We start from the raw sequence: 20427 nt of genomic DNA, 5'->3' as shown, positions 1-20427 counted from the left end.
ACTTAATCTAGGGGTAGAGAGGTATAAATATCAGGAGCATTTTTTTTAACTTAAATCCACTGAATGAGTAATGTCTGCCAGACTCTTAGCTTTCTGTTTTACTTTTTAATATAGCATTTTACTATTTAGTCCATATTTACTCAAATAAGCAAAAGGTGACAAAAACTGGCTACTCTTTTCTTCTAACATTGAATACTATTAAAAAATTACTCAGAGCTTTGGTCTTACATGTCAAATGACAAAGGAAAACTGTGTCCAATTAACACTTCATTTCTTCTATTAGAGTCTTCCAAAACTGTCTTTGGCAGTTCCCAGAGAGAGGATCTTCTCTTTGGCAGTGAGAGTGTTTCCTCACACCTTTTACTCCTCTTAATTCAGGATTCAGGAACTTACATCTGGACGACCAAATGACCCTACTGCAGTATTCATGGATGTTCCTCATGGCATTCGCCCTGGGGTGGAGATCATACAGACAATCAAGTGCAAATATGCTGTGTTTTGCTCCTGATCTGATTATTAATGAGTAAGTCATTTGTGAGTCTTTTTCCCTGTATTTATATTCCTTCAGGACTGAATCAATCCTACCAGGTTATCTTGGAACTGGGCAACCTACCAAGTATCTTGAAACAGAGTTTATCAATGCTTAAGGCAGGCCAGAATGTACTACAGAGCAAATTACATGTGGCGCTATTACGTACCAGGACATACTGAAGGATATTTTTTAAATAGCATCTCTTGGGGTCAGTAAAGTCTATAGCAAGGGAAAAGGAAACTTACTGTGGCATTGTTTTAATTATATGATCGTATTTCAGAAAGGAAACAGCATAATACCTTACTTTCAGCAGGGACAATGAACAGATGAGGACAACTAGGATGAAGGGCTGACAGATATGGACCCAAAGACAAGAAGCATCTCTTTGCATGGCAAGGCTCACTCAATGTCTATGAGTTGTAAAGAAAATGGGAACAAGATTTTTTTTATTTTTTAATTTGGGAGAGAACCAACCACACTAAGATTTGATAAATCAGCTATCCTCTAGTCCTCTAGGTCTATGCTGTGAAATATTTCAGATACCTATTCCCCCTTACCCATTGCACTTGTTTTCTAACCAGCTTTCTGCTGCCCGTGTATCCTCCATCATGCTAAGTTTTTCTTTTTAACACACAGGTGTCTTCACTGAGCACTCAGTGCATACTCAGCATGGTTTCTGGCTTTCCAGAATCTGGCATCACTTTATCTCTTGTTATTCTCCTTCACATATTCTTTTTCCCCTCAGATGATCAGTTCTTCAAACATATCCCTAGCGTTTATCACGTTCTACCTTTTATTACTACTTTTGCACTCACAGTTTATCTCCTTTATTAGATAGCAAACAAGGAAGTCACACACACTGACATATGCATACCCACTGATCCGGGCAGAAGGAGATCTGTATTCATGTGAAAAAAAGATTTAATTGTGAGCTCTGGGTGCTGTCGACTATGGGGTCCAAAAAAAAAAATTTAATGAAATCTTCAACCATGTTATTAGAATAACAGTCTCACTATACTCAATGTGAGTTGATCCATCATTAGTAGTTCCTGTTCAGAACTACTGTTTAGAACTGGATGCCATATTAAAAAAAACTATGTCCAGAGTGGCAATAAGTTTAGAGATTAACATCTATTGATGAACAGAGGATGTGTAAAGGAGAAAAGGAGTGATGAGGACTATCCTGTGAAGATCAAGCAGACATATTGTTTTCACTGTTGGGTGTACCAAGCACAAAAATAATGGGTAGAAGTTATTAAAAAAAAAAAAAGCATCTATTTGAGCTGAGTGTTAAACAGCAGGACTTGCCTCATGACACAGTAAAGGTCAAATTGTATCTGTTTAGTAGAGACTAGATGATACTAGCTCTAGATATTTTAAGAGGCTTAACTGCTGAGTAAAACTTGGCAGTGTATCTCTATTGGTGATACTTATTTTCCAGCACAGTATTCATTTAATCATATCTGAGTACTTAACAAGTGTCAGACACTGTTTTTAAGAGCTTGAGCTATAATACATAAGGCTCTGCTAACATACCAATAAGGAAAACCAAATAAATGACCAAATTTATTTCAGAGAGCCGTAACATAATAGTGTGGGGTACCATAGAAGACCTCTCTAAATATCTGAGAACTGAATAGTACAAAAGAACAAGCTTATAGGAAAGGTAGGGCATTTCAGGCAGAAGAGATGACTACAAAGGCTGAAAAACAACCTTGGCATATGTGAGGAACTTAGAGAAAGCCAATAAGGACTTTCTATGAGTTTAGAGAAGTGGACAGGGACCGAGTGAAGCAGCATCTTGAAAGCCATGAGATAGAGTTTGTTTTAGGAGCATGAAGAAGCCAGCACTGGGAGGAGAGAGGGGCAGTTTCAAACAGGAAAACTGGTTACAGGGGAACATCAAATAGTTACCATACTCCTAGTATGTGCCTGCTACAGTATTAGCAGAAAACAAGACAAACAAGGTTCCCTACCTTTATTGCTTACACTCTAGTTAGGGAGACACAGATAACCATCAAATAAAATAAAATTTGAGTTTTTACTAGACAGAGGTCTTTTTCAGATGAGTTACTAGTGGCTTCTTGGAGGAGGAGTAACTGAATGAGGCGTGAAAGAGAAAAGCCCAGGCTTTGTTGTTAGAAGCGACATGACAAGAGGCCTGTGAAGGGTGTGCTGTAATCAAACTCTGCCTTCTATTAATTATATCCTTTTTCAGTTAGTAGGCACTGGCATGTGCTTGACCAGGCCAGATCTCCACACATACTTTCAAGTGTCTACTTCAAAGACAGACGTCACCCTGACTTATCTATTGCCAAAAAAGGACTGCTCAATCCACTGTGCTATGGCTTAACAAGATTTAAGTTTTTTGATTAAATTTAACTAATTAAAAATATGTAGCTTATATGTAAGCTTAAACACCTTTGAAATCTCTAAGTACTTGCTGCTCATTTCAGAACCTGACCATGCTTACTTTAGAAGTTAAAAACATGTTGACAATGTCTATAGTCACTGTCTAAAAAGAAAGTTGAAGTCATTAATTGGGAATAAAAGTGTGAATAGAGGTATGATATGAAACACCAACATATCTTCTTTTATAAAGTTAATCTGGCTCAGAGTATTTATTTGGGAGGGTACTCAAATTTAGATTTAAACCATCATAGCATAACCTGATATATTAAAGTAAGAGTTACAGAAATTTTTTCTCAGTGTTTGACTTTATTTGAGGATGGATGGCTTACAGAAACAATAGTTTTTAAGTGGGCATTCTATTTCCCATTCTTGTCTCCTTATGCCTTTGTGATAATAACCTTTTATTTTTTTTCTTAAGTCCAAGGTCACTTTTTGTCAAAAAATTTAAAAACAGATCTTATTTTAAACCATGAAGAGACACAGTTTCAGGCTCTTTGTGTCATTTAAAAAGTTAAGAAACTTGAGAGAGCTACTTGAAAATCGTAGATGTGATCGTAACTGTTGAGAACCCTAACTGAGAATTCCTTTTGTAGTACCTTTAGTTGGAAGAATATTCAGTCACATAACATTGGTCAGAGGCAGATTTTGGGTATCAGAAAGCCTAGAGTCAAGTTTTATTTCTGACCCTCTACATAACTATAAACATTATCACACACAGTTGTCTTTAGAATGCAGTGCTATGAAAAAAATAACTTGATTTTCAACTGGGTAGGATTTAAAACTCTGTTGTCTAACTGCTCATATTTAAATACTACAATAAAAGCTTGATTTAAACGAATGACTGATAAAAGATTCTATAGGAATAAATTCTAAATACTTAAGGAAAGCTTTCCAAAATTCAGATCAGAGGGAATTCGCATTAATTGCAATAGTTAGATGAGTTAATAAACACTTTGCAAAATAGAAAAGTACTTTTTGTGGAACAAGAATTACTTCTCTTTAATTCAAACACTTGATATTTGTCTTTCACAGGCAGAGAATGGCTTTACCCTGCATGTATGACCAATGTAAACATATGCTATATGTTTCCTCTGAGTTAAACAGGCTTCAGGTATCTTATGAAGAGTATCTCTGTATGAAAACCTTACTGCTCCTCTCTTCAGGTTGGTAGAACATCTATTCTCTTCTAAAATGGACTTCTAAAATATGTCAAAAACATAAAACGTAGAAGTCTAGACATAAAGGTTTGTTTGTATACAAAGCACTAAATAATTATACCAAGTCTACTATTTCCTGGTACTTTAGACTTTCATAAATGTAAAATTTTAGAAAGGCTAAGATTAATAAGATTAGATAGGTATCATGGAGAAATGGAGAGGTATACGAACCACATGGCAGGGAGGAGGAAGTCACTGCTGATCTGGAATATCTATAGCCTTCTTCCTTCCTACAACTTTTTACAACTTCCACTACAGAAGACACGCCAACTTGAATGATTTTTCTCTACAATACTGTTCAGTTCACTCACTCAGTTGTGTCTGACTCTTTGTGACCCCGTGGACTGCAGCACATCACACTTCCCTGTCCATCACCAACTCCCGGAGCTTGCTCAAACTCAGTTACTTAGTCAAAAATTTTAGTTATACAATGACTAATAATACATTAGTAATAGTAATACAATGACATATTTCATACTATATAGAAGAAATTATGGATGGGACCTAAATTTAAAAGCTTTTGCACAGCAAAGAAAACCATCAACAAAACAAAAAAACCACCCATAGAATGAGAGAAAAAATTTGCAAACGAAGTGAACAAGGGATTAATCTCCAAAGTACACAAACAATTCATGCAGCTCAGTATCAAAAACGAAACAACTAAATCAAAAAATAGGCAAATGGCTAAACAGCACATGAAAAGATGCTCAACATCACTGATTATTAAAGAAATGCAAATCAACAGTACAATGATGTATCGTATCAGTCAGAATGGCCATCAAAAAATTTAGAAATAATAAATGCTGGAGAAATAATAAATGCTTTTACACTGTTGGTAGGAGCATCAATTGGTACAACCATTATGGAGAACAGTATGTGTTGTGCATGCTGAGTTGCTTCAGTCTTGTCCAACTCTGCAACCCTATAGACTGCAGCCCTCCAGACTCCTCTGTCCATGGGATTCTCCAGGCAAGAATACTGGAGTAGGTTGCTATGGCCTCTTCCAAGGGATCCTCCCAAGGCAGGAATTGAACCTGCATCTCTTACATCTCCTGCATTGGCAGGTGGGTTCTTTACCACTAGCACCACCTGGGAAGCCCCAGTATGCAGGGTCTTTCAAAACTAAAAATAGAACTACCATATGATCTAGTAATTCCACTCCTGGGCACATAACTAAAGAAAATCATAATTCCAAAAGATACATGCAGCACTCCAGTGTCCACTGCAGCACTATTTGTAATAGCCAGCAACCTGGAAGCAACTTAAATGTCCATCCACAGAGAAATGGATAAATAAGATGTGGTACATATATACAATGAAATATTACTACTCAGCCATAAAAAAGAACAAAATAATGAACAAATATAAAATATTTTGTTTGTATAATAATGAACAAAAGAACAAAATAATGCCATCTATAGCAACATGGATGGACCTAGAGTCTGTCATACAGAGTAAGTCAGAGAAAAGATAAATATCACATGATATTGCTTATATCACTGTGGATGGTGACTGTAGCCATGAAATTATAAGACAACTGCTTCTTGGCAGGAAAGCTAGAAAAACCTAGACAGTGTGTTAAAAAGCAAAGACATCACTTTGCTAACAAAGGTCCATATAATCAAGGCTATGGTCTGTCCAGTAGTCATGGTACGACTGTAAGAGTTGGACCTTAAAGAAGGGCAGAATGCCAAAGAATTGATACTTTCAAACTGTGGTGCTGAAGAACACTCTTGAGAGCCCCTTGGACAGCAAGGAGATCAACAGTCAATCTTAAAGTAAGTCAACCCTAAATACTCATTGGAAGGACTGATGCTGAAACACCAATACTGTGGCCACCTGATGTGAAGAGCCAATTCATTGGAAAAGACCCTGATGGGAAAGAATGAAAGCAAAGGAGAAGAGGGCAACAGAAGATGAGATGGCTGAATGGTACATTACATGTACCAATGTAATGTACATGAACTTGGGCAAACTCCAGGAGATGATGAGGGACAGGGAGGGAGGCCTGGCATGCTGCAATCCATGGTGTCAAAAAGGGTGAGAAATGATTGGGTAACTGAACAACAGTAACATTGCTTACATACAAATGAAGTTATTTACAAAACAGAAATAGTCATAGTTGTAGGGAAAAAAACTAAGGTTACCAAGGGGGAAGGGTGGGAGGGATAAATTGGGAAACTGGGACTGATATATATATATATATATATACACTACCATATATAAAATATAATAAGAACATACCATACAACACAGGGAACTCTACTCAATACTCTGTACTGACCTATATGGGAAGAGAATCTGAAAAGAGAGTGGCTGCCTGTATAACTGATTCACTGTGCTGTACAGCAGAAACGACCACTGTGAGTCAACTACACTCCCAATGAAAACTACTTTAAAAGAAAGCAGTTATGAAAGAAAAGGACGACCTAAAAAAAGTGAGCTTGAGTACTATTAAAGAATTAGTCAATGCAGCATTGGAGCTGGACTGTTGGACAGAGGTTCTTATCTAGAAAGGAGCAACGCTATCTTGAAAGTTTACAAAAGTAAATTGGTATATGAACTTCAGTGAGACTACTTTCAGCAAGCAAAGGCAAACTAGAAAACTTCTGGAAAATACAAAGTATCTTGTCTATATTAGTAAAAATGTAGCATTATCAACAACTAATGAAAGAAGGTCTATGAACCAGTAGGCATTATAAGCTTTCTAAAATGCGGAGTTGATAGCTATGTACCTCTTCCATATAAGTAGCATTCCAATTTTTTAAAGCCTTCATTCCATTAGTAACTGTGGTTTCAAAGTGGCTAAAAAAAATCTATGGATGGTACATGACTGTGCTTTATCGCTCAGTCGTGTCCAACTCTTTGCTTGGACCCCTTGGACTGTAGCCCACCAGGCTCCTCTGTCCATGGGGATTCTCCAGGCAAGAATACTGGAGTCAGTTGCTATGCCTTCCTCCAGGGGAATCTTCCCAACCCAGGGATCAAACCCAGGTCTCCTGCATTACAGGCAGATCCTTTGCTGTCTGAGCCACCAGGGAAGCTCCTTACATGACTACATGACTGTATCTATCTAAGCTTTTCCAAAGCACACATCAACCTTAATGCTATTTTTGTTGTTTAATGTCACGGGACTTAAGGAGTAGTAGTAATATTCCAAAATAAGAAAATTTTCCACAACCCATTTTTAAAAAGTTAATTTTTTAAGGTTACCTGTAGCAGTACCCTTGTTAAAGCAGTGAGCTTGATATTGTTGAAGTAAACAGTTAAAGTTCTGATAATGAATTATTTGGGTTGATAATATCCAGGTACAAGTCAATGCCAAGATACTAACCTTTTGGTAAAAAAAAAAAAAAAAAAAAAAAAAAAGGATGAAAATATGTATCTTAAGATTTAATTAGACTGCTACCCTGACAACACTAGAAGAAGTGTCCTAACCTTCCATTAAGAAATGCTGGACTTAAAAAATTTAACACTACATGCAGGCAGGTACCTAAAGAGGTGAGCTGCACTTGAAGCTAGCTTTCTCTTAGAGGGTAGTTGCCAAGACCGGTAAATTAGTATATTCAGTAAATTTAAAGACAAGTGTAATTGGGCGGGGGGCGAGGGGGAGATGGATCTAAAGGCAGATTAGACATATTTGTAGAGACATTTAAACTGAAATATACATCTAAAGAATTTATCCAGAATACATTTTTAATGTGTGTTTGTGTATATGTAAATGAACAAAGATAAGAGGCATGATTGAGAGAGAAGGTCTACAACAGTACTTCACAACTCTTTTCACGTCATAATAACATTAAAAAAATAGCATTCATTCATAGCACAATGAGGTAAATGAATAAGCTTCCTGCAACCAGTGGTGACCAGCATAGCAGATCATTAACAACACATTAGTAACCCATTCATATGGTGGTCTTATAATCAAAGATACAAAATGAAAGGTGAAAAGATACTATACAAAGAGATAATGGCTGGAAACTTTCCAGAACAGCAGCAACTGAAGAAAGCGAAATAATTTTTTTCAAAAAGCTTAAGGGGTAAATTAAACAACTAGGCAGTTATTGCTCCCATCCTCACAAATAAGAAAAAGCCAGGCAAACTGACAATAACTTTTTTAAAGATCCATCTGAGAAGTAAGGTCACAGGACAAACCACTAACATCAAAATCTGGAGAAACAGGCAAATACAGAGGACCACAGCCAAGATCAGTTTCCTGGAAACAGAAGCTACTGGACCCAGTAACGCAGAAACACTTATGATATCTTTGATGAATTTCTGAAGACCAAGTAAGGAATAGCTGGAGTGTTAAGAACCCTGATATCAGGGCTTCTCTGATAGTTCAGTTGGTAAAGAATCCACCTGCAATGCAGAAGACCCTGGTTTGATTCCTGGGTCAGGAAGATCTGCGAGAGAAGGGATAGGCTAACCCACTCCAGTTTTCTTCGGTTCCCTTGGGGCTCAACTGGTAAAAAGATCCACCCACAATGCAGGAGACCTGGATTCAGTCCCTGTGTTGGGAAGATCCCCTGCAAAAGGGAACAGCTACCCACTCCAGTATTCTGGCCTGGAGAATTCCATGGACTGAATAGTCCATGGGGTCACAAAGAGTCGGACATGACTGAGCAACTTTCACATCACTATATAAGAACTCTGGAGACCCAGTCTTCGGGGGTTTCCCCCCACAGTTCTCTGGGGTTTACCTTGAGAAACCCCACCAAATTCTAATGATGAAGATCAGAGAAGATCCCCTTTCTACCCTAGGGGAAAGGGCAAATAGATAAGTCCAGTCCCCTTTCCTTCCTATCTCACGTTGAGAGAGATAGTAAAAGGAAGAGAAGACATATTTGAAGCAATAAAGGCTGATAAATTTACAAAATTAATGACAGACACCAGAATACATCCAGGAAGCTCGGAAAATATCCAGAAAGACAGATAAATACCAGAAAAGCTGCACCTAGGCATACTGTACTCAAACTACGGGAAACTAAAGACAATAAGGAAATCTTGGAAAAGGCCAGAGGGGAAAACAGTTTACCTATTCCTTATAAAGGAAGGATATTCTCATTAGAAATCATGCAAGCAGGAAGGTAGTGAACTATTTACCGTTAAAAGAAAAAGATCACCCAATGTTAGATTCCACATCCACTGATGATGTTTTAAGGTACCTACAGTACCTATAAATATTTGAAAGAAGATGTAGATTAGTTGTAAATGTGTATTTCAAATTCTAGGGCAGCCACTAAAAACAACTTGTAAATGAAGTCATAATTGATACACCAAGAGGAAACAGAATCACATGAATACTCAGTAAAGACTAGAAAAGGCAGAAAAAGGAAATAAGAAAAATGAATAGATAAGTTACAAACATGGTAGAGATTAATGTAGATATCTCAATCACTTTAAATTTGAAAGGCCTAATATACAGTCTTTTTTTTTTTTTTTAATGAAGGTCAAAAGAGAATTTGCCACCACAGATTCTCAGTAAAGTAATATAAAGAATATACTCAGGCTAAGGGAAAACAGAATAAAGAAAGTGGTAAATATTTAGATACATTTAAACTATCTCTGTAAAATAACAGTAATAATGTCTTTGGGAAGTTATAAAATAGAACTAAAGTACACAATAATTACATATAAGCAAAGAAGAAAAAAGGAGCCTTTGAAAAGTTAAAGATGAGTGTTTAAATTTCTTAAAGAGTATACAAAGTACATTATCAAATCATGAGAGCTTTGGGGGAGAACATGGTAAGAAAAAACAATCCAAAAGAATAAAAGAAATGAGAGGAAGTTGAGGGCAGAGGGGAAGCATAAACAAAGGCATGATAGGAGGAAGTAACAAATACATTGACTGTACAAATAAGTTCAAAAATATCAGCAATTTCATTAAATGTAGATGGACTAAATGCTCCAAGATAAAAATATACAGAAAGTGCAAGACTAGTTTAAGAAAACAATCCAACTCTATTTATAAGATATATATCTAAATAAAGATGTTGAGTAGCTGAAGTAAAAGGATATACTACGCATAGTGTAGTATATGGCATCTACATGCCACATGGTATATGGCATTTGTGGCATACTTTCTGTAAAAGGCCAGATGGTAAATGATTTCAGTTTTGCATACAATCTCTGTCAGAGGTACTCATTCTGCCCCTTGTGACATGAACATGGTCATTAACAGTGCTTAAAGAAAACAGGCATGGCTGTGTTCCAATGATATTTTATTTACAAAAAGAGGCTCCAGGTAGAAGGGGCCATTGCTGACCACTGTTTTACCCAAAAGCAATCTGAAGCAGCTATATTACTATAAAAATAAACACTAAGGCCCCCCAAAACAGTTCTATATTTAAAGATATTCACTACATAAAGCATTCTAGCACCAGAAAAATAATTCTGAATATATGGCCCTAAACGACATAAAGCAAAAATCCCAAGGAATATTTGTGGTAACTTGGGATGGATGAAAGTCTTCTAAATATAAATACTGAATAGGTTTCTCACATAATTATTTTTACAATGAGGAAAACCAGCACAGGGGAAAAATTTATAAATAAGAAATCATTCTTTTAAAAATTAGCAATAACTAGATCACCTGTAATATAATCATGTGTAAAAATTAACCCACCACTCCTGATTAAATGACCTTCATCTGCACACTAATACTGGTATCCTAGAAGTGTCAAGTTTGCTTTATGGAATCAAAATATTTTGATATGTAGTTTTTGGTCTAATCCTAATCAAAATCCAATGAGAGTGATATACTACATTAACCAAATGAAGGATAAAAATCTTAAGTGCAGAAAAAGCATTTGACAAAATTCAACATACATTTATGATAGAAAATATCAATAAACCACATATAGATAGGGTACCTGACCATAATAAAGGCCATATATGACAAGCCCACAGCTAACATCATTACTCAATGGTGAAAAGCTGAAAGCTGTTCCTCTGAAATAAGGAATGAGACAAAGATGTCCACTCTAGCCACTTCCAGTCAACCTAGTTCTGGAAATTCTAGCCAGACCAATTAAGTAAGAAAAAGAAAGAAAAGGCATCTAAATCAAAAAGGAAGAAGTAAAAATTCCAACTGGGGTCAGCACATCCTGAGTGTTCTGATTATTACTGCCTGTTTAACTGGAAGTAAAACCATTAGGAAAAAAACATTTTTAAGAAGTAAAACTCTATTTGCAAATGATCTGATTTTATATATAGAAACCCTAAAGATGACATCAAAAAATACTGTTCGAACTAGTAAATTCAATAAAGTTGCAGGATACAAATTCAGTTTACAAAAATCTGTTGTGTTTCAACACATTCATAACAAACTAGCAGTAAGGGAAATTAAGGAAACAATTCTGTTTACAACTGCATCAAAAAGAATAAAACACCTAGAAATAAATTTAACCACAGAGGCAAAAGACTTGCACAATGAAAACTATAAGACATTGATGAACAAAACTGAAGAAAACAAAAATGGACAGTCCATGCTTACGGATTAGAAGAATTAATAGTGTCAAAATGTCCTTACTATTCAGAGTAATCAACAGATACAATGCAATCTCTATAAAATTCCTGTGGCATGTGTCACAGAAATAAATAATCCTAAAATTTGTATGGAAGCATAGAAAATCCAGAATAGCCAAAGCACACTTGAGAAAGAACAAAGCTGAACTTACACCTTGGTTTCAAACTATATTGCAAAGCTGTAGTCATCCAAACAGTATTGTACTGGCACAAGACCATTCACATAGATTAATGGAACATAATTGAGAGCCAAGAAGTAAACCCACAATATATGTATTGTCAATGAACTAATGACAAAGTAGCTAACAATATACAATAGGAAAAGGGCAGTCTTTTCAATAAAGATGTTGGGAAAACCAGATCCAAGAGAATGAAACTAGATTACCATCTCACACCATATACAAAAGTTAACTTAAAATGGATCATGTGGACTTGAACATATGTTCTGAAATCATAAAAGTTCCAGAAGAAAATACAGGCAGTAAGCTCCTTGATGTCAGTCTTGAGGTGGATTTTCTGGCTCAGACATCAAAAGCAAAGGCAACAAAAGGAAACAAATGAGACTATATCAAACACAGCAAAGGGAACCATCAACAAAATGAAGAGGTAGTCTGCCAAATGAGAGAAGTATTTGCAAATCATGTATCTGATAAGGGGTTAATATCTACAAATAAAAGAATTCATACAACTCAACAGCAAAAGAACTAATATCTGAATTTTTTGAATGGGCTTAGACCCTGAACAGGTATCTCACAAAGACATACAAATAATCAATATGTATATAAGAAGGTGCTTTACGTCATTAGTCATCTGGGAAATGCATGCAAATCAAAAGTACAATGAAATACCACCTTAACATCAATCAGGATGACTATTATCAAAACATCCAAAGACAAAAAGTATTGGCAAAGGTGTGGAGAAAAAGGAGACCTTTGTGCACTCGGGAATTTAAACTGGTGCAGCCACTACAGAAAACAGTTTGGGGGTTCTTTAGCAAATTAAAAATAGAATTACTATATGACCCAGCAGTTTCACTTCGGGGTATTTAACCTAGAAAACAAAGAAATTAACTGGAAAAGATACGTGCACCGTCACGTTCACTGCAGAATAATTTATAATAGCCAAGATATGAAAACAACCTAAATGTCCACTGGTGAATGATTCAATGAGAGATTATTCAACCATAAGAAAAAATGAAACTTCACCATTTGCAACAACATGGATGGACCTTGAGGGCACTGTGCCAAGTGAAATAAGTCAAAGAAGACAAATACCACATACATCTTACTTGTATGTGTAATCTAAAAACAAAAGCCCATGGATACAGAGTACAAATTAACAAGTACCAGAGGTGTGTGTGTTTGGGGGTGGGGGGTGTTGGGGATGAGAGAAATGAGTGAAGGGTTTAGAAAGTATAAACTTCAGTCATGGAGATGTAATGTATAGCATGGAGATGTAATGGTGTCTATAGTTAATACGATATTGTATATTTGAAAACTGTTAACAGTAAATTTGAAAATTTTCATCACAAGAAATAAAGTTTTGTAACAATTTATGGTGACAGATGTTACCTAGACTTGCTGTGGTGATCATTCTGCAGTATATACAAGTATTAAATCATCATGTTGTACACTTGAAACTAATACAATGTTACATACTAATTATATCTAAATTTTTAAAAATAATTTTTTTTAATTCACTGAGAAAGAAAGGAGTTAGGAAACGGGGGCTCAGGGAGGTTATACTCAAGTCCACCTGGCAAGTAAGAATTAAAAAGACTTATCCTAAACACACTGCTTTTCCTCTGTTCTAGCATTTTCTAAGACGTCAGTAGAAATGAAGTTTAAGTTTGGAAAAGGATTTGCTCCCCCTCCCTGGAGAGTGGGCGTCCCTGGTGGCTCACACAGTAAAGAATCTGCCTGCCACGTGGGAGACCCAGGTTCAAGCCCTGGGTGGGGAAGATCCCCTGAAGAAGGGCATGGCAACCCACTCCAGTACTCTTGCCTGGAGAATTCCATGGACAGAGAACCCGACAGGCCCCAGTCCATGGGATCCCTGGAGAGTGCATAATTATAGCTCTAAGAAGTCCTGAAATCCAAAAATCTGCCTAACTTGGTATTGAAACATCTAGTTTTATTAAATTCTGATCATCAAATCCTTTTCCCCTAATCATTATTAACACAGAACCAGAGTTCCTTGGAGCACACTTTAAGATATATAGTATCCACAAGTTATAATCTCTGCAAGACCAAGTGAAACCATGATTAATCTTAATCCTCTGTTCACAGTCCTTCTTCCTAGTATTGTTTCCTGAGGAGTACTGTGAAAAATTGATTTTTTTTTTTACTAATTTTATGATCCATGAGGTATTTTCTGTGTTTCTATACATAAGGAAAGGTAGATATTTGCTCCCCAGTAAAGCATACATATAAACCACATAAAAAAATCAAGTTTGTTTTTAGATTGGAATCATACAAACTCAGTATGTTAACACATTAATAAAATGTACTGCATGCTGATTTGAAGGTCCTAATTGGTTATATCACAGATATTCCAAGATGTAATTGGTGGAATAAACACTATTGTTGAAGTCATCTATGTCTGTACTAGAATTAAACTCAAGGGCAGAATGACAATCAGTGTATTATTTGTTTGGTCTTCAAACTGGCTTTGTGAACTAAGGAGGAAGGTGTTTACTAGATCCATTCACAGATGAGAAACAACATGATAAACCCAAAGTTACATCCTCCAATTTTCTATTATCCCATATTCTCATGTGGCTATAGTTTCATAATCCTTCAAAATGCTTATATTTTAAGAATGCATTAAATACAGTGTAAAACATGATCTATTACTGATAATGTCCTACTTGTATATATGAAAAGTTATCACAAGAAAATTCTTTAATTGATTACAATTAACCTTTTAGTTCCTAAGGAAGGCTTGAAGAGTCAAGAACTATTTGATGAAATTAGAATGACCTACATCAAAGAGCTAGGAAAAGCCATTGTCAAGAGGGAAGGAAACTCCAGTCAGAACTGGCAGCGGTTTTATCAACTGACAAAACTCTTGGACTCCATGCATGATGTAAGTGTCAAACAAAAAATCCAAGTATCAAAGAATTTCCTGAGACATGAAGTATGTCCTGATTTTTGTATATAATTATATACTAATAGTTTTGGGGTCCCTCCCATTCATCGATTTTGATGATGGTTTGATTTCAGGCTGTGAAGTTCAGTTTGGCACACAATTCTCCTAAAGTCAATTGTGAAATACCATTTCATCTAGTCATATGCATCTAATATCAAGATACTAATACAGAATGTAATGGCACTGTTTTTTAAAAGGTAGAATTCCCTCTTTCTGTATGAATTTATCCAGTAAGTTTGAATGTGTCCTTCATATACTACGGTACCACAATTCATCATGAAACACTTAATTCCATATAATTCTATATACTATTTAAGAAATTCAAAATGTCTGTGGTAACTGAGTGCTCATTTTATTTAAGTAAGCTTCTTTCTTACCCCGGGAATTCCAGCAGATTGGTATATTCCAAGTCAGAGATTAAAAAAAAAAAAGGAGGGGGGGAGGCCAAAAACAAGCATGAGATGTCTCTACTGCTAAGTTTTTAAGACTGATCATCACTATATCTTCTCTTGCAGGTGGTTGAAAATCTTCTTAACTATTGCTTCCAAACATTTTTGGATAAGACTATGAGTATTGAATTCCCAGAGATGTTAGCTGAAATCATCACCAATCAGATACCAAAATATTCAAGTGGAAATATCAAAAAACTTCTGTTTCATCAAAAGTGACTGCCTTAATAAGAAAGGTTGCCTTAAAGAAAGTTGAATTTATAGCTTTTATTGTACAAACTATCAATCTGTCCTGTAGCAGTTTCATTTTTTTTGTTTTTGTCTAGATTTTGCTTTTGTTTTGAATACGCACTACATGTGGTTTAAAGAGGGCCAAGACTTGGCAACAGAAACAGTTGAGCTATCACTTTTCAGTGATGGGAAAAGTAGAAAGTGAGAGTTGGTGGATCCCAGAAATTAGAGCCAATAATGTGGGTGTATAAGCTCCACTTTCAGAGAAGGATGGCACCTAAACCACCAGTGCCCGAAGTCTGTGTGATAAACTTTCTGCTCATACTTTTCACAGTTGGCTGGACAAAATTTTTTAGACTTTTTGTTGGTATATTTTCCCCTGTATAGTTAGGATAGCATTTTTTTGATTTATGCATGGAAACCTGAAACAAAGTTTACAAGTGTATATCAGAAAAGGGAAGTTGTGCCTTTTATAGCTATTACTGTCTGGTTTTAACAATTTCCTTTATATTCAGTGAACTACGCTTGCTCATTTTTTCTTACATAATTTTTGTATTCAAGTTATTGTACAGCTGTTTAAGATGGGCAGCTAGTTCATAGCTTTCCTAATCGAACTCTAAACATTAATCTTCTGTGTGAAAATGGGTTGGTGCTTCTAACCTGATGGCAGTTAGCTATCAGAAGACCACAAAAATTGACTCAAATCTCCAGTTTTCTTGTCAAAAAAGCTCATATTTTGTATATATTTGCTTCAGTGGAGAATTATATAGATTGTGCAAATTAACCGTCCTAACTGGTGTACAGCACCTAGTCCAGTGACCTGCTGGGTAAACTGTGGATTGCAAAAGACTAATTAAAAAAAAAAAAAAAAACTACCAAGAGGCCCTGTTTGTACCTAATGCCCTAGCTATCTCTGCAATGGTTAGATGGGAAGAAAGTCAGTAAACTGTCTTTCAGGACCTTTTGCTGTAGTTTGTAAAACGTCCTAAAAGTTATAATGCCAGATAACCAGCTGAAACACAGTTGAGAGTTTTTAACCAGTCCAAGTAATTCCTCCCACTAAACTTTACCCCCTCCCAAAAATCTCTAATATGGCAAAAGTGGCCAGACACCCATTTTCACATTCCCACTTGTCACCAATTGGTCTTTCTTTCCTGGGGACACAGGAAAGCTCAGCTACTGATTTTTCTGATTTAGAACTGTTTGTCAGACTTCCATGTTCATAAAACTATACATCCCTCACAGCCTTATGTGTGCCATAGAGTTTAATGAAAGTCATGTGAATTTCTCCTTCTCACTGTTGAGAATTATCATTTTAAACAAGATAGAAGCTGTAGTAGCCCTTTCTGTGTGCACCTTACCAACTTTCTGTAAACTCAAAACTTACATTTACTAAGCCACAAGAAATTTGATTTCTATTCAAGGTGGCCAAATTATTTGTGTAATAGAAAATGGAAAATCTAATATTAAAAATATGAAACTTCTAATATATTTTTATATTTAGTTATAGTTTCAGATATATATCATATTGGTATTCACTAATCTGGGAAGGGAAGGGCTACTGCAGCTTTACATGCAATTTATTAAAATGACTGTAAAATAGCTTGTATAGTGTAAAATAAGAATGATTTTTAGATGAGATTGTTTTATCATGACATGTTATATATTTTTTGTAGGGGTCAAAGAAATGTTGACAGATAACCTATATGATTTATAATGTGTGCAAGCATTCATACAGGCAGCAATGGTCTCAGAAACCAAACAAGTTTGCTATACAGGAAGAGGGAAATGGAAACTGGCCCTGTGCACCATGAAGGTTATTGAGGCTCTGTCCCATTCAGATCAAGAGAGGAAGTAATCCTCTGCCTCCCAGAATGACCACCCTTCTCATTCCAACAGTGCGTCTGTCTGCACAGGTTTAGTTTACTAAATCTCCCCTTGCGCTAAAGTGTGTTAACAGGACAGAAAGGTGGTGCTTACACATTTACAGGCACCATCACATACAGCCTCCCCAACAGTTTAACAGTTTGGCAATAATACGCATAGAGGTACCAGCAATATGTAAATAGTGACGAATCTCATAGGCTGCCAATAATACACTAATTCCTTTCTATCCTATAAGAGTTCATTTCCTAATAAAATGAGGACATGTTTATGTTTTCTTTGAATGCTTTTTGAATGTTGTTATTTTTCAGTATTTTGGAGAAATTATTTAATAAAAATGTAATCATTTGCTTTTTGAATGCTGTCTAAAAAGGGAATACTCCTTTTGTAATTCTTTAAATTGATCTCAAAGTATTTTAAAATGATTTGTAACCCAGCTGGATGTGAAATTTTTGGTGCCTAAGAAATATCACTTGAATATTATCAGTGATAGTGTTAAGTTTCAAAAAGAGCTTCTGAAAGATAAATTATTAATCATTTATAGAGTTTTATCTGGTTAAAACCAGAAGGCGTACCACACATTAACCTTAATTTTAGCCCCAATCACCTTGGCTCCCAAAAAATCAAGCTCAATGAATAAAGACAAGTGCACTTTGTTGTTAAAAGGAAATGGACTGACATTCATGAAACCATAGGAAGCTGTACATTAAATGGAAAAAGAAGCCGTGATCTTTTAGAAAATGTGGGAAAGAAGAAATTTACCTTAATTATGTGTGAGTGTAATTATGGACTTAAGTGAAGAAAGCTATGGTGCTATCTGAAAGGAGCTTCATTTTCTATATATTTGGTATGTTGCCATCCCAAACTATTAAAGTGTGTAGTAATTTTAGTGACAGGTAACATGCGTAGATGAGTCACAACAAATCCTGAAAAGTATTTTTAATTACCGGTGGAAAAAGGGACCCTCTCTGTGTTTTTAGGCCTTGCTATAGGATACAGGACAAGTGTTTTGAGGATATATATATACACCCAATCGTCTAAAACTATGTGAGGGGAACCTAAAAGTGCACCCGCCTTCTCCTGGGGGGGGAAAAAAAAAAACGACACAGCAAAAGGAAAACACATATGATTAGTGTCTATGAAGAACTCAGTATTTAGCATAGGATGAGCTGTGGATACATATATAAAGGAAAGCCAGGATCACTTCAGAATTGAGGAATGGAAGAATGAGCAACTCCAATTTTACATATCTACCAATACAACCAATTATCATTAAGTCTTATCATTTTAGTTCTCTGTTAAATATCCTAAAACTACATCACCATGTAATAGACATTATTATTACACTTTAATCTGTCAAAAGTTAAGAACTGTGACAGCCCTCAGTAAGAGTTTGGTCTTGGTAGATCACTGAAAGGACTGCAGCTGTATATGAATGTTTTTCTGTGCCTGGTTTGAGAATAAGAGAAACGAAGAGTGTAAGGAGGACATGTTAACCACTTGGAATGGAAGTTTATCGTTTTCCAGACAATGGTCAGTCAGCCTGGTCCACCAAGGATTAGTGACCAGGTTCTTGGGAAAGGATTAGCTTCTCTCTAGCAAATGCCTGAAAGAAGGATTTTATTTTCTGATGAAAGGCTGTATGAAAATACCCTCCTCAAATAACTTGCTTAACTACATATAGATTCAAGTGTGTCAATATTCTATTTTGTATATTAAACAAATGCTATATAATGGGGACAAATCTATATTATACTGTGTATGGCATTATTAAGAAGCTTTTTCATTATTTTTTATCACAGTAATTTTAAAATGTGTAAAAATTAAAACCAGTGACTCCTGTTTAAAAAATAAAAGTTGTAGTTTTTTATTCATGCTGAATAATAATCTGTAGTTTAAAAAAAAAGTGTCTTTTTACCTACACAGTGAAATGTCAGACTGTAAAATCTTGTGTGGAAATGTTTAACTTTTATTTTTCATTTAAATTTGCTGTTCTGGTATTACCAAACCACACATTTGTACTGAATTGGCAGTAAATGTTAGTTAGCCATTTACAGCAATGCCAAATATGGAGAAACATCATAATAAAAAAAAACAAATCTGCTTTTTCATTATGACTCCAACATGCTTTTGTAGAACTCATGCAGTTTCCATTTTCCTGCTGCTTTTCTTCCCTCTTCTATTGAAGGTAGAGTTATCACTTCAGGGAGCTTAAGCTGCTAAAGAGGACATTTAAATGGCAATGTGGCAAGTTTACATGCTAATATCGCATAAATTCAAAATGAGCTTAACCCTGGCACCAAAGACTGTCCCAACTGTGCCTCAAATGGTCATGTGCCAACTACTGCAAAGGGTACCAAGGGAAGGAAGAACTCATTCAAGCCTGTTCTAAACCTAATAGTCTTTACCATGAAAACGCTATTTTATGTAAACAAACTGATTAGCTTATCAAGATTCTTACCTTAAAGTCATCAATTCTTTCTCCAAAAAAGGACATAAACATTCAGTAAACACAGCAATATTGCATATTATAGACAATAAGGGCAAAAGGGGTAAAATGGTAAACCAGTTATTCTATACAATTTACACAGTACTTCCAAAAGCATAATGTGTTCAATCATATCCATAAACTGGATGATCTAACAAACTTCCCTATAAATACTCTCCTCTCCACATGTGGCCTCCATCGCTAAGGAAAAGGCATTACGATTTTAAAACAAAGTCTGTCTTACCTGTCTTATGTGTACCAAGTAGTTGCTGTGTACCCACTATATGATAAATATTGAAGTTCAAATATGAACAAGAAAATTACTATTCCTACCTTCAGTCATTTGCAAAAGTATACAAGAAGCCTCCCTTCCCAGTGTCTTACTAGTATGTATACATATTATTGCTTTACTATTCATTTCAAGTATTAGCCTTACATTTGTAAAACACTAACATATAGCAGTTAATCCTCACCTACCCAATAAACAAATGAAATAAAAACAAATGCTAAGGAACATAACTCCATTTCATAAAA

The 20427-nt window shown here is 35.7% G+C and overlaps 1 protein-coding gene across 8 annotated transcripts in view; it reads left to right on the top strand.

The window, feature by feature from the left end:
- The window catches only part of NR3C1 (nuclear receptor subfamily 3 group C member 1), a 151115-nt gene extending 131599 nt beyond the window's left edge, over positions 1–19516 (top strand). For all 8 annotated transcript variants that reach the window (XM_061151630.1, XM_061151633.1, XM_061151631.1 and 5 more), the window contains exons 6-9: positions 379–523; positions 3977–4107; positions 14621–14778; positions 15357–19516. In XM_061151630.1, coding sequence (XP_061007613.1) covers positions 379–523; positions 3977–4107; positions 14621–14778; positions 15357–15509 — 587 coding nt within the window. In that variant the 3' untranslated portion in view covers positions 15510–19516. The remainder of the gene's footprint in view (positions 1–378; positions 524–3976; positions 4108–14620; positions 14779–15356) is intronic.
- Positions 19517–20427: the final 911 nt, after the last annotated feature.

Source organism: Dama dama, chromosome 9 (assembly GCF_033118175.1).
Source record: "Dama dama isolate Ldn47 chromosome 9, ASM3311817v1, whole genome shotgun sequence".
In the NCBI taxonomy this organism is placed as follows: Eukaryota; Metazoa; Chordata; class Mammalia; order Artiodactyla; family Cervidae; genus Dama; species Dama dama.
This window is presented reverse-complemented; position numbering and strand designations above follow the sequence as displayed.